General features: G+C 38.0%; 3 protein-coding genes across 3 annotated transcripts; 1 reads left to right on the plus strand and 2 right to left on the minus strand.

Moving 5' to 3' along the window:
• Nucleotides 1-5789: 5789 nt before the first annotated feature.
• GLRG_11946 (uncharacterized protein) lies at nt 5790-6881 on the plus strand (the record flags this gene model as incomplete). Its single annotated transcript, XM_008102626.1, has 4 exons — nt 5790-5939; nt 6006-6502; nt 6553-6620; nt 6673-6881. The coding sequence occupies 4 exons, from the start codon at nt 5790-5792 to the stop codon at nt 6879-6881; spliced, it is 924 nt and encodes a 307-aa protein (XP_008100817.1).
• Nucleotides 6882-7397: 516 nt separating this feature from the next.
• Nucleotides 7398-8526, minus strand: GLRG_11947 (uncharacterized protein; the record flags this gene model as incomplete). The annotated part of the gene is made up of 3 exons (XM_008102627.1): nt 7398-7948; nt 8008-8358; nt 8412-8526. 3 exons carry the CDS (start codon nt 8524-8526, stop codon nt 7398-7400), a joined length of 1017 nt encoding a protein of 338 aa, XP_008100818.1.
• Nucleotides 8527-10245: 1719 nt separating this feature from the next.
• GLRG_11948 (uncharacterized protein) lies at nt 10246-11196 on the minus strand (the record flags this gene model as incomplete). The annotated part of the gene is made up of 1 exon (XM_008102628.1): nt 10246-11196. The coding sequence occupies one exon, from the start codon at nt 11194-11196 to the stop codon at nt 10246-10248; it is 951 nt and encodes a 316-aa protein (XP_008100819.1).
• Between the last annotated feature and the right edge of the window lie 2426 nt (nt 11197-13622).

A 13622-nucleotide genomic window follows, 5' to 3' on the forward strand; every position in this document is an offset into this window, starting at 1 on the left:
TTAAGTATATTAAGTCTTTTTCTTAGTTTATTTAATTAGGATTAGGTTTACTTAAGTTAGTCCTATTAATTATTTTACTACTCTTTTTTCTATCTTACTTAGTAGTATAGGTTTATAGTAAGAGGGTTTCTTATTACTTTCCTTATTACTACTAGTTTTTATCTTATTAAAGCTAGTTCCTTATACTATAATAGTTTCTTATAAGGTTAGTTCCTAGAATTTAAGTTAAGGTTAGGGAATCCTTATTTTCTTCTTTCTAACTACTAAGACTCTAGTTTGTCCTAGGGTTATATATACTCTTATTTATAGCTCTTAAGTAAGTTTAAGTGCGTTAAGACTATCTATTAGTCTTTAACTAGTAATATTTTATACTAGTAGTTAATATACTTAAGGGTATATTCTTACTATTATATAAGGTCTCCCCTTTATACTTATTTTATAATTAACTTATTTCTTTATTTAGTATAGTTTATTATATAGTAATCTTATAGTTTAGATTATACTATAGATAATTTATCTATTATACTTATTTAGTAGTTATTAGATATCTTAGTTTATAACGTCTAGAATTATTTATTACGTTCTTACTTAGTAGGTAATAGCTTTTCTACTTATAGTAATAATCTTAGTTAGTTATATACTAAAGTTAGTAGCTTTATATATAGTTTATATAAAATCTTATTCTAATTACTATTATTTTTAGTAGTTACTGTATGCTTTAATATAAAGTTATAGTTATTTATTAAGGATATCTAAAGTTTTCTTTATATATAGCTAGTTCTTCTTGTCTTATATAGCGTCCTACGTCTAGATTAGTTTAATAATAAGTTATTAGTTTTATACTTTAGAGTCTTTTACTTCTTAAGTCTGTTACTTCTTAGCTACTATAATAGTCTTAGTAATTTATTATAAGTAATTCTTATTAAGTGTTTATAGCTAGTTATAGTTTCCTTAAGTAGCTAGTTACTACTCTAACTGTTCTATTAATTCTAATTTCTCTATATTAAGTGTATTAAGGTATTAGGTTTTTAGTTAGTTATATATCTTTATAAGTTTTATAATAATTTCCTAATTATAAGCGTCTATAGCTTATTTTTCTTTATTACTATATTAGTAAGTAATTACTATAGTTTGCTAGCTAATTTACTAGGCGTCTATAGGCTTAGTGGTTTATACTATAGTAATAGTACTTTCTTTAAGGGTATTATCTTATAGTCTTTTTTAGAGGTCCTTAGTTATTTATTAGGCTACTATAGTAGTGTCCCTAGGTTTTCTTAAGTACTATCCTGCTTATTCCTTACTATCCCTATAGGTAAGGTAGTTATTATTATAGCAGGCAGTCTATAAGAGTTATTTATAAGGAACCTTTTTTTAAGCTATATTAGCCTTTTATGTGTATTTAGGTAGGTTCTTATTCTATAGCCTCTTAGACTATCTATAGTCTTTTATAAAGTGTTTTATTTTTTATAGTTATAGTATTTAATAGTGCTAATATCTTATACTAGTTACTAGTCTTATTTTTATATAATACTAATATCTATAGGTCCTATATATTATCTATAAGTAGTACTTAGGTAGCTATTATATAGTTACTACTAGTTATTATATTTTTTAGTTTACTAGTGTAGTTATTTAGGTCCTTAAATAAATTTCTTACCTATATTTATATTTAGTTATTAATTCTCTCCTTATTCCTTATATTATTTAAAAAGTTATATATTAATCTTAATAGTAAGTTTAATATAGGTTAAGAAGTCCTTAAGTAGGCTAATAATCTTAATAAGTTTGTCCTTAATATTATCCTTAAGTCCTTAATAAAAAGTAAAGATTAATAATTCTTAAGTAATATTAAGTTAAGTAGCTAGTTATTAAAACTTAGCTATATAGTAAGAGGCTAACTTAGTTTATTATAGACTAGCTAGGTCTTATTTAGCTTATTATTTTTTATTAAGGTCTTAAAATAGTAACTATAAGGCTTCTATAAAGTCTATTATACCTCTAAAGATATTTTATATTTTAAAAGAGTAAATAGTAAGGTTACTATTATTCTTAAGGAACTCCTCTAAGTAGGGTTTATACTAAGTAAGTGCTTTTCTATAGAGAAAGGTCCCTATATAAATAACCTATTTAGTCTTATTTCTAAAATTAGTAATATAAAAAGTCTAATAGGTATATACTTAGATTAAAAATCCTTTTAGTTATCTACTAGTACTATTATAGGTGCTAGGGGAATTAAGCTTAAGTTTATTACGTCTTTCTATAGGGGTAGTAATAATATTAGCTACTCCTTATAGGGTTTAGTTATCTTCTTAAAGTTTAGTAACTTTTTTTTTCTTTTTAAGCTTAGTAAGGGTAGTAGTAACTATAAATTAAAGTTTATATACTTTATTACTTTTACCTTTAAGCTTGTTTTTAAGTTTATTTATTATAGTCTATATCTTAGCTATATTAGAATTATTTTTCTTAATTTAGCTTATAATAATACTATAGGTTTATTAGGTATAGCTTAGTTCTTTATTTAAGGCCTTAGTATCCTTTATCTTATTATTTAGGCTTTATATAAAGGTAGCTAAAGGCTTCTTTTTACTAAAGCTAGATAAGGTAGGGGTAGTTTATAGTGTAGATATCTTATTATTTCTACTATTAGGTAAGTATTAAGGTTAACTTACTTAATAAAAGTAATTAAAGTGTTATAGTTAGTTTCTAAATAGTAAGGTTTTTACTAATAGTAAGTAAAAGTTAATACTTAGTTAATAGTATTTATTATTCTTACTAGTTTATTAATTACTTAGTAATTAGTTAAGTAGTTAATATTATTAAGGTAGCTTATATAGCTTCTTATTAATTAAATTACTAAGGTTAGATACTAAAAGGTATTTAAAGAATATATTATAAGTTAATTACTAAAGAGCTATAGAAGTCTGTCCTTAAGTGCGTCTAAGTCTATCCTATATATAAGTCCTAATTCCTTTAGTATACCTAAAAGTAACGCCTATTTATTAGTCTTTTACTATAAAGCGCTATTAACTAGTTAGTCTTTTACCTAGAGCGCTTATTATCTGTTACTTCTTTCTTATTATTATATAACTTATACTATAGTTCTTTTATTCTAGGGAGTTATCTGTCTGTTCCTAGTTTTCTTATTTATATAAATACTGTTACTACCTATTGTCTGCCTGTTAGGTAGGGCAACATAGCCTATAGCTTGTTAGGTTATAATAATAGGTATATATACTAAAGCTATTTAGAAGGCTTATCTCTTAGTAAGCTAATAAGTAAAATATAGTAATAATATTAACTACTAAGGCTAAATTACTAGTACTATTATTTACTATAAAAAAGGTACTTTTTACTAGTAAATTAATTACTATACTAAGTATTTAACTATTAACTTAAATAAGAACTAAATTATTACTTAATAAGTAAGTAGCTATAAAATAACTACTAACTATTTATATTAACTATGATAATACCTAGACTATTAGGCTTATTACTAAGAAGCTTATTAAATTATAAATAAGGCTATAATATATAAGTATTTATAACTAGTAACTATACTAAAAAGTAGTAGTAAATTAAATTACTATTAAATATAAGAAGTCTACTAAATTAATAGCTAATAGATTAGTAAAAGCACTTAGTATATTATAACTTACTATATTTATAGCTTAAATAAATATAAGTAACTAATATATTTACCTTAAAGTAAATTAATAGTAAGAATTAGCTAATAATAAAGTAAAGCTTTACTATTAGATAGAGAAGAAAAATATATAAAATATTAAAGAATAATTAATAAATAAATAAGCTATAAATAGAGAATATTTAGTATAGGCTTTATAGTAATTAATTACGTTACTAGCGCTAAGAGAGTATATTAAGTATAGTAAAATTATATATAAATCAGCTAGTAAATATATAGCTACCTTATAGTAAATTATTAAGGAATAGGTAGTAAATTAGCCTTATCTCTAGGGGTAACTTTACTAATAATATTACTAGGATTAGCTAGGGATTTCCTAACTAAGAAATAGGGGTTTTTCTCTGTTCCTACAGGATTTCACTATAGTTACATAACACATAACAGAATCAATTAATCAACCCTTACAATCCCTACAATTTAACAGAAGTGTCTAGTCTAAACTCCGGCTAGGTGGGTGGGCTAGAAAAGAAGCCTCCTTGTCAGCCGCTCGGGCCCCATTCCTCGGCCCTCCCTAATGCCTCAGGCCCAAACAGCCATGGCTGATGGCTGCGGCAAGAATACCTAAGGTCTACTGTTAAAATTGCCATAGGTCGCCGTCACGTAGCTAACGACACAAGACTTACAACAGTAGGTATCACAACGGCCCGCATATCTAGTACAGGGTGGCAGGGGGAAGTTAATAACCCCTATAATGTTACCCCCTACAGCTGATATCATAATAGGGGGGGAATATTCACCAAAAGTGAAGTCCTGTAGTAGGGGGGTAAACGTTAGTTACCTGGCAGGGGTAACAAATTTCGGCCTGGTACCATCGTACGATGGTATCCGGCCGAAGTTTATGACCCCTGCCAGGTAACTCACTAATGCTCACCCCCTTACTAATTTAGGTACAGCCAACATTACTACGTACAATGGTACCAGGCCGAAGTTAAATACCCCGGTTAGGTAACTAACGTCCACCCCCCTCCTGCAGAGCTTCACTTTTGGTGAATATTCCCCCTCTATCATGATGTCGGTTATGGGGGGTAACATCATAGGGGTATTTTACTTACCCCTGTCACCCTGTATGATGGGTAAGTATAAACTCCCTAGCAGGTAGTGTGGAGTTGTGACCCACGTACGAGAGACTCTCACTAGCCAGAATTATGATAGATGTGCACAAGAAGCTCAAAGTACCGTCGCTAGGATAATCAAAAAAGCACGGCCACATTTACCTGACGAGGGGGTTAAACTTTGGCCCGATACCGTAGTACAGCACTATTCCCCTTATACTTGCTAGATCTTAACCTTATTGAGCCCTGTTGGAACTGGATAAAGAACTATATCTAGATCTATTACGGGCATATCTAAGGGTAGATACCTTGCTAGACGTTATATAGGTGGGTTAAAGAGGCCCGGGATGCTCTTCTAGATGACTATTGCGCCTAGCAGCCCTATAGTATGCATGATAGATGCCAGGCAGTGATTAATGCGAATGGAGGGCATACGAAATGGTGAATTTTGGCTAGATAGAAGGGGTTAGAAAATGTAGTGGTTTCTATGAATCATAGTGTGTGTGGGTCGTTACATCACAGGGGTAAAAGACTTAGCCCTGCCACCCTGTATGTTCCCTGGTTGACACTGTATTAGCCGTATGCTAGAGGCTGCCATTGTTGATTACTGCTAACGACGTCATTGGATCGAAGCATGTCTGTGCGGTAGACTGAAAAAGGATGGTTAAAGGTTTTGGGTATCCGGCCCATCCCAGCTGCACCTGGACAACAATCCCAAGCTTCGTACTCGTTTCCTGCTTTAAAGTTTTTAAACGACCGACGAAACTGTAAGACATTTGTCTAAACTTTCATACAAAATTACAATCTGCCAATCGCATGGTTTTGCAGTGGATTAATGTCGGATCCCAGACGCTAATTAATCCAAGTTGTAGCAAAAATGTTATCGTTCGCATCCAGCTTATTTAGGTGGTCTAGCGCCCACATCGACTATTGAGGGCTTGTTCAAAAACTAGACATTCGTGTGTATTAAGCACCGTTGTTTTCTCCCTTCCGTTTGCATATTTTCTCATACATTATATTCCACGGCTATCACAATGGCGATGACCAGTGCGGGCATGGAAATGCTTGCGGTAGGAGCCATCCTCTTGGTCCTCAACACCATTTCTGTCGGTGCCCGCATATACACTCGGACGTTCGTCACGAAAGCATTCCAGCTCAATGATGCGTTGCTTTTGGTTGCATTGGTTCGTAAATTTCACATAGGGGTTTCCCCCCCATCTTTTTCGCTCAATCTGACTAAATAATTACAGGGCGCATATGGAGCCCTTTACGCTCTTCTTGTTATAGGAGTTCAGGGCGGCATTGGTGGCCATGTTTTACAGGCCACTATTCCTGGACTCGCGATCTCGCTGAAGGTGATCTTTTTTCTAGAGATCATATACGTAGTTCTCACCTCCGCCATGAAAGGGAGTATCGCTCTTACGTTTATTCATCTTTCACGCTCAAGGGTTCTTACTCTCATCTTCTGGGTTTCCATTGCTATGGATGTGCTCATCAGCGCTGCTTTCATCATCTATTTGCTCGTTCAGTGTAAACCAATTGATTATGCATGGAGGATGCTGGATCCGGCAGCCAAGGGGGAGTGCCTACCTCTCCAAGGCCAGCTGTATATGGGATATGCACTGTGCATTGTAACGGCGATGTTGGATGCAATGTTGCTGATATCGCCCTGGATCATGATGAGAGGTCGAGGTCTGAACATGAGACTGAAACTATACATTTATGGTATATTCGGGCTGGGAATACTGTACGTTCATTCTTTGGTTTCCAATTTCTTATCTCTATTAACCAAAGCAGGGCAACTATTGCAAACATTATCCGTCTTGTGGCTCTCGTCAAACTTACAAGTTCCAACGATCAGCTCTGTATGTGGTGTCTTTCCCAATGGGTCGTTCAAAATCTAACCTGGAATTACAGACGACGCAGCCCCTGTTTTCACTTGGTCCGCCATCGAGGTCAGCATAGGCATAATCATTGCCGGACTCATTGAGCTCGGCCCTCTTGCCGCTAAGTATAGACTCAAGGGCTTCGAATCGTACGTCTATATTGATGAGACGTTCTCACGGAAGAAGCGGAACGACGAATCGGGAATTGAGGGGTACGAAATGCGTCCGGGAAAGATGTAGATGTGGCAAAACTGCAAGAGAGTAATATACAAGTGAAGTGACGGCAGAGGACGGTATATTAGGTTTCGCTACAGACTTACTTCATTGAGTATATCATATAAGCCGAAAATCCTGACTTAACCGTATAGTTAACTAAACGAGCGTTAGTACTACAAGTTGCCTTTTCTATATATGAGGTAACGAAAGTCGGATTATGTTTGCCTTGAGCATATTATCAAGCCTGAAATATTCATTTCCTAAGAACTTTAAAACGCTAGGAACATAAATCCACTTATAAATTGCAGGTTCAAGAAAGAGTTATATATATCCTTGAAGAAACATTTACTATTGATACTCTTTATTAGTAAAGTAACACTCTAAGTGAACATACTACTGATAGAAGCTCTGTAGGAATGATTTAAGACTATAAGCCGTGACGGGTTTTATATTTCTCGTCTTTGAGGCTCTAGTTGAAGGTAGGCATGATGAGGTATAGATGACTAGAGCTTCCTCGACCCTCTTGTTGCTGTTGCTACCTTACTCAACACGGCCAAAAATGTTCCTCCTAGCGAAACGAGAGCTAAGGAGCTGCTCCCGCTTACTATTAGCTTGTTGGGGTCTCTGGCGGTCACCACCTCCGCCACCAGCACCATTTAGCAAGGCAGTAAAACCCGCTACGCCCTTGCCCTTACCGCCAGCCTTGGCCCTTGGCCTGCCGGTGTTGGCATTGCCGGCATTATTGGTGTTTCCGTTGCCGTTGTTGTTGTTGTTGCTGTTGCCGGCGTTAATAGCAGCGGCAGCCGGGCCGGCAGCCTTTTGGGTTGAGTTGGCAAGAAGTTCCTTAACAGCGGTTAGACCCTGCTCGCCCTGTGTCGCAGCCTCTTGGTTGGATTTGACAGCAGCCGGAAAGTCAACTATATCCTTCTGTACCTGGGTGAGAACACCCTGAAGTGTGGCAGCGGTTGGAATGTTGCCCGGTGTGTTTTGCTTAGGCGTTATGTCGGTCTGCTGGACAGCGAAGCAGCCACCGAAGGGGCCTTTTGCGTTATTATTAAAGCAGCGGACAGTACAAACATTCCCAGTTGAAGCTATCAGTCTAGTAAGTTAAAATTTGGAATCAACAAAAATGTTATACTGTGTGACATACCTCCTACACAAGCCATATCAGTGGGCATCTTGACTTTGAGTGTGATTAGTCCGTTGTGTGGCTTAGATTCCAGAATCGTAAGATTAGTCTGGCCTGAAGCACCGTTTGAGTTGCTAGTTAAGTCGAGGTCGCAGGTGTAGGGCCCGGCTCCGTCGACGCTGACCTGGGCAATAATCACATCAACCGTGGCCCCAGCCGTGACCTGCGTGACGGTCTGATTTCCCAGGTGGTTCTCAGTCTCCTCTCCAATATCAATGTTTCCCTGGCGTATGGTTCTACCGCATTCGTTGACAACGTTGGAAACGATTTCTTTCCTATTAATGATATTTGCATCGGCCTGGTTCTGGTTGACTGTTTATTATGAGCATTACACCTTCTGATAGCCGTTTATCTCATGGCCGTACCTGACATCCCAGGGCTTGCAGGACCGGCAGGACCCTGTGCTTTGAGAATGACACCTTGGGCTTGGGCCATCGTCAGCAGTACGGCGACTAACAAAGCGCTTATTTGAGTAGACATGATTGCTGTATGGTTGAAGGGAGGGAACAAAGGAATACTAGAAGGGAAAGGGGAATTTCAAATAGAAAATCCTATAATTTAGGTCAAATAATGTGTCCAGCACTGTGAATAGAAAATAAGCATGAGAGTAATCTGGCCCGTCGAGGGAGAAATAACTGGCTGGAGGGGGCAATTCAAACAAAACTTGGAGTTCAAATCAAAGTTTTAGTAAGAACTTAGACAGAAAGAGCACAGGGAGGCCTGAGGTCTACTCCAAGATCAAACATTTTAAGGTTATACACGAGTACGCGTTTTTTATGTCTTTCCTCTTCTGCCCTAGACTTTTCTCACAGTAATAGAGGATATTCCTCCCAGAGTATCAAGCCGTGCGTAGAAGGATAAACAGCAGGGTTTTTAGAAACGTGCGTTCAAACGTTTTCGATGCTAGGCAGCAGGTGGGAGAATACAGCGGCCCGCTGGGTCAAACAACAATAAGCTTCAGGAACCATAAACTCTGTTCCTTTACCCAAAATTGTATGTGTGCGTCTGAGGCTATGCCTGCTCCTTCCCAGGTTGCAAGATTGGGTTGAGGGGGCCTCAATGACGCCTGTTACCTGCGGGCTCCAGGCATGCTTCGGACCACGGTGTTCCCCAATTAAGAGCATATCGTCTCTGTAGTTCTGTTGATTATTCGGACCGGATATCATCGTGAGGCAAAGTAATTTGTGGGGATGGAGAGGTATGACCAGAACGGTCGGGTCGATATAGGTGATTGTATTGACTACAATGCCGAATTACCTCCATGGGGAATTCCCGTTCGCTTCGAATGCCCTCTACTGGGTAGGTACAAGATCATCGAGATATGGTCGCAAAGATGTTGGGCGTAGGGAAACCACTCTGTCCTGCTGCTGGGATGTGTCAATGCTGCCATAGGTCGCAGAGTCCAGACGAAGACGGGGCTGCAACGGCGTTTCAAGCCCTCTTACGACGGGGCAACATGGAATATCTCACCTTGGCATACGCAAGATGGCAGGCATGACATAACTAATCAGTACAGCCCTGCATTTCGTCAGCGCCTTTTTCACTTTATCCGGCAGTCTTCCGGCCACCAAACCTTCGCTGGCAGGGCTCGGCTACATGTACCGAGAAATTCAGACGGTCCGAAGTCTGAGACCAATCCGTTACGCTTAGTGGGGCTAGTGACATATTTGTTTGTATGGATGCGTGGCGGCTCTTTGTAGTCAGATGCACAGACTAGTGTGGTAATTTCTCCAACAATTAACCAAAGACAGCTATATGCTCTGCAAAGAGAGTTATATACTCGTTTCTTACCATACGAGAATGGCAAGCACTTTAGGTCATCTTGAACGTCCAGAATCACAAGCAGGCTAGAGAACCCGAGGCCCACAGTTACAGGTCAGCAGTTGACGGAAAATACAATGAGGTTAGATCTCACGATATGAAATTTCACAATAGCATTTAGTCAAGCTGCAAATATTACAAATATGGAGCCTTTAATCCAGGCAGCTGTGACATCAATTGGGCACAGCAGGTAACGTGACGAATAGCGAAGGGAGATCTGATGAGAGAATATGCGACATTGTGATAGAGTTCGACCACAAGTTCGTATTACTCAAATACCAGATATAACCAGTTTCAACATAACTATGTACCATGGTTAATGTACTGCATACTGTGACTATCTGGAGGGTTGAACTATGTTAGCCTCCTGTGACTTCTTTAGTAAGCCCCAGTAGGTGCAGTAGAGCCAGAATCACTTCCGCGAGTGCTGGTGACACGGACATAGGTCTTGAAGCCCGAAGGTGTGTTTCCGCCACCGATATTTGGGAAGGCTTTGGCTCCGCCACCAGCAACCGGAAGCACAGTGGGAAGTGAGATACCCTCACTACTACCACCAAGAATTCCAGTAGGTAGAACGTTGTCGAGAGCACTGCCACTGCCACCAAGACCACCAAGGCCACCACTGCCACTATAGGCCTCAGTGGGGTTGGCGCTGCCCTTGTTGTTGCCTCCAAGAAGCTCAGTGGGAAGAGCGTTGTCGAAAGCACCACTAATGCCACCCTTTCCACCAAGACCACCACTGCCACTATAGGCCTCAGTGGGGTTGGCGCTGCCCTTGTTGTTGCCTCCAAGAAGCTCAGTGGGAAGAGCGTTGTCGAAAGCACCACTAATGCCACCCTTTCCACCAAGACCACCACTGCCACTATAGGCCTCAGTGGGGTTGGCGCTGCCCTTGTTGTTGCCTCCAAGAAGCTCAGTGGGAAGAGCGTTGTCAAAAGCACCACTAATGCCACCCTTTCCACCAAGACCACCACTGCCACTATAGGCCTCAGTGGGGTTAGCGCTGCCCTTGTTGTTGCCTCCAAGAAGCTCAGTGGGAAGAGCGTTGTCGAAAGCACCACTAATGCCACTCTTTCCACCCTTGCCACCAAGGAGTGCAGTAGTGGGCGATATACCCTTGTTGTTGCTACCAAAAAGCCCAGCTGAAAGAACATCGCCAGAACCACCGCCTGCTAGATTTTCCGGGATCAGACCAATGCCACCGCCATTGCTGCCGTCGCCAAAAGGACTGCCTGCAGTGGTTTTTCCAGGGCTATCGTAAGATCCTGGGCGAGCGAAAGCACCAGCTGAGAAGGCGGTGAGGGCGGTAGCGAAGATGGAACCCTTCATCTTGATATTCTTAGAATGTATCGATGTTGTTGATCAGCTTTATTTTCCAAAAAGAAAATAGGAAAAGGTTGAGAATAAATTTGGTCGAATGAGAGGACTGGTTTAAAAATGAACGGAGAAGATTTGCTCCTGAGTTAGTTGTAAATAAAGAATGAGGTGATGTGCGATGGGGACAGAATGTGAGTACAGCAATTGCGATCAAGGGCCCTTTTATGCTGTTGAAGTCTGGAAGCACAGAGCGCGTAGTATAGCTGAAACCTGTCTGACTACGCTGCCGTGGTGGCGTCAACTGCTTGAGCAACTTGACGAGAACGAAATGATAGCTTATTCGTCATGTCACAAGATGCTAAACGAGGCTGTCCGCTTAAACTGGAGTAGTGACCCATTTTGCTTAGCTCAGTCCCCAAACCCCGAGTCTGGACCTTAATAATTGTTATTAATTGTTGTTATTAGATGAGATGTGGCTCGAGAGGAGGCTTGAGAGCATAGATTATGTGACTTGACTGCATCTGATGAAGAGAAATGAGTGGTGAGGTGGATGAGTGTTTTATCAGTGTGGTTAACCTCCAAATCTCAACGAAGCGGGGCAGTAGCGCGTATTAATCGTAAGCTAGCAGGTGCGCCATCTAATCCAGATGTGACGTTAAACGATACATGTGACATGTCATCTCGGAACCGCGGATGGACTGCTCTCAAGATCCTAGCTTGGCAACTAAACATTCCCTAATTTCTAATTTCTGTCCTTCATTTCTAATTTCCTCTAGAAACAAGTTATTGTAAACGGATCTGTGACGGTTTCGTTAGTTGGTGGGCTTTCGACTAAATTACTTCCTAATTTGCGAATTAAACTACTGTATCAGCATTCGGCCGCTCATTTTTCACCCTTACGCTCTAGTGCAAACAAAGCTCAGATCGGTCCGATGGAATTTGTTCTTCGTGTCTCCTCGGAACCTATGGGGCTTTGGGCCATTTTGACACAAGAAACATGAATAGGAGAACCAGTGAGTCTGCAGCTTTAATGGCATACAACATTCCTAATTATTCCAGATCTCGGGAGCATTGAACGTAATAGTAGCGTTCTCCAGCTTGGTGCCAGGATGGAAACGTAGGAGACCCGGCCAAAAATCAGGGAAATTCTCATCGCCCACTGCGTTCGTCTCGAGATTTTCTTCAACATCATCACCCTCCTGATTCAAATCAAAAATTCCCAACGATGCACTGTCGGTGACTTGCTCAGGCACAGTGACAGCCCAATGATTCGTTCCGGCAAGCTCATTTAAGCTGGTATTGGCATACGGAAGAGTCGGCTGTGCCAGAGTCGCGTTGACGCCCAAGATTTTGTACAGATCTGTGCTGAATGGTAGAACGCCTGGCAGTCAAGGCTTGAATTTAGCCCGGAACCAAGGCTTCCCCGCAGGTTCGGACTCTCTTGGATCTCCCGTCGTATCATGAGGGTAAATCTTAACAGCTGTTTCACCGTATTCATCCTCAGTCCAGTCAAACCAGGCTAGATATTTAGGAATATTCTAGTCTTTTAATTAAGTTAACAGTCATTACTGCCTTTCTATATACAGGAATATAATTAATTAAAAGGTGTTAAATATAGCAAAAGTACATGTGAATTTACTAGTAAATATATAGTTACCTTATAGCAAATTACTAGGGAATAGGTAGTAAAATTACGTTACTTTAATAGTGATTTTACTAATAATATTACTAGGATTAGCCTAGAGTTTCCTAACTAAGAAATAGAGAGATTTCCTTATTTCTATAGAATTTTACTATAAATAGATATATATAATATAATTAATTAACTATTATAATTGTTATAATTTAATAATTAATATACCTATATAGTAAGTTATAGATTATAGTTAGTTATAGATTATAGTTAGTTATATATATTTACTACTTTTCTACCTCTTTAACCTTTATACTTACTTTTCTTTATATATAAATATAAACTCTTCTTCTAAAGAAAGCTAAATTATCTTTACTCATTAAGCTATCTAGAAAGACCTAAAAATACCTATATAAAAAGTAGCTTATACCTTTAAGATTCTTAAATTAACTCTTTATAACTAACATACTAGATATATTATATAAGCTAAGATATATTTAAAATTAAAAACGATAATAAAAGTAAAAGAAGAAGTAATTCTAGAGAAGGTTATTAACTTAATTAATTAAAGGTTTTCTTTATAATAAGATAATATATAAAATATAGCTAACTAATAACCTTTAATTATAAAAAAAGACCTTATATAAAGTAGTCTAGTAATTAAGTATAGGTTTTTATTATTTAAGATATATATATAAATAGCTAGGTAATATCTTTATATAGTATTATAAAAAATAAATATTACTTTCTTTTTTAATACTAAAATAGCTAATTTTTAGCTAAATAGTATATTTACTTAAGTAAA

Source organism: Colletotrichum graminicola (genome assembly GCF_000149035.1).
Source record: "Colletotrichum graminicola M1.001 genomic scaffold supercont1.214, whole genome shotgun sequence".
Lineage (NCBI taxonomy): Eukaryota > Fungi > Ascomycota > Sordariomycetes > Glomerellales > Glomerellaceae > Colletotrichum > Colletotrichum graminicola.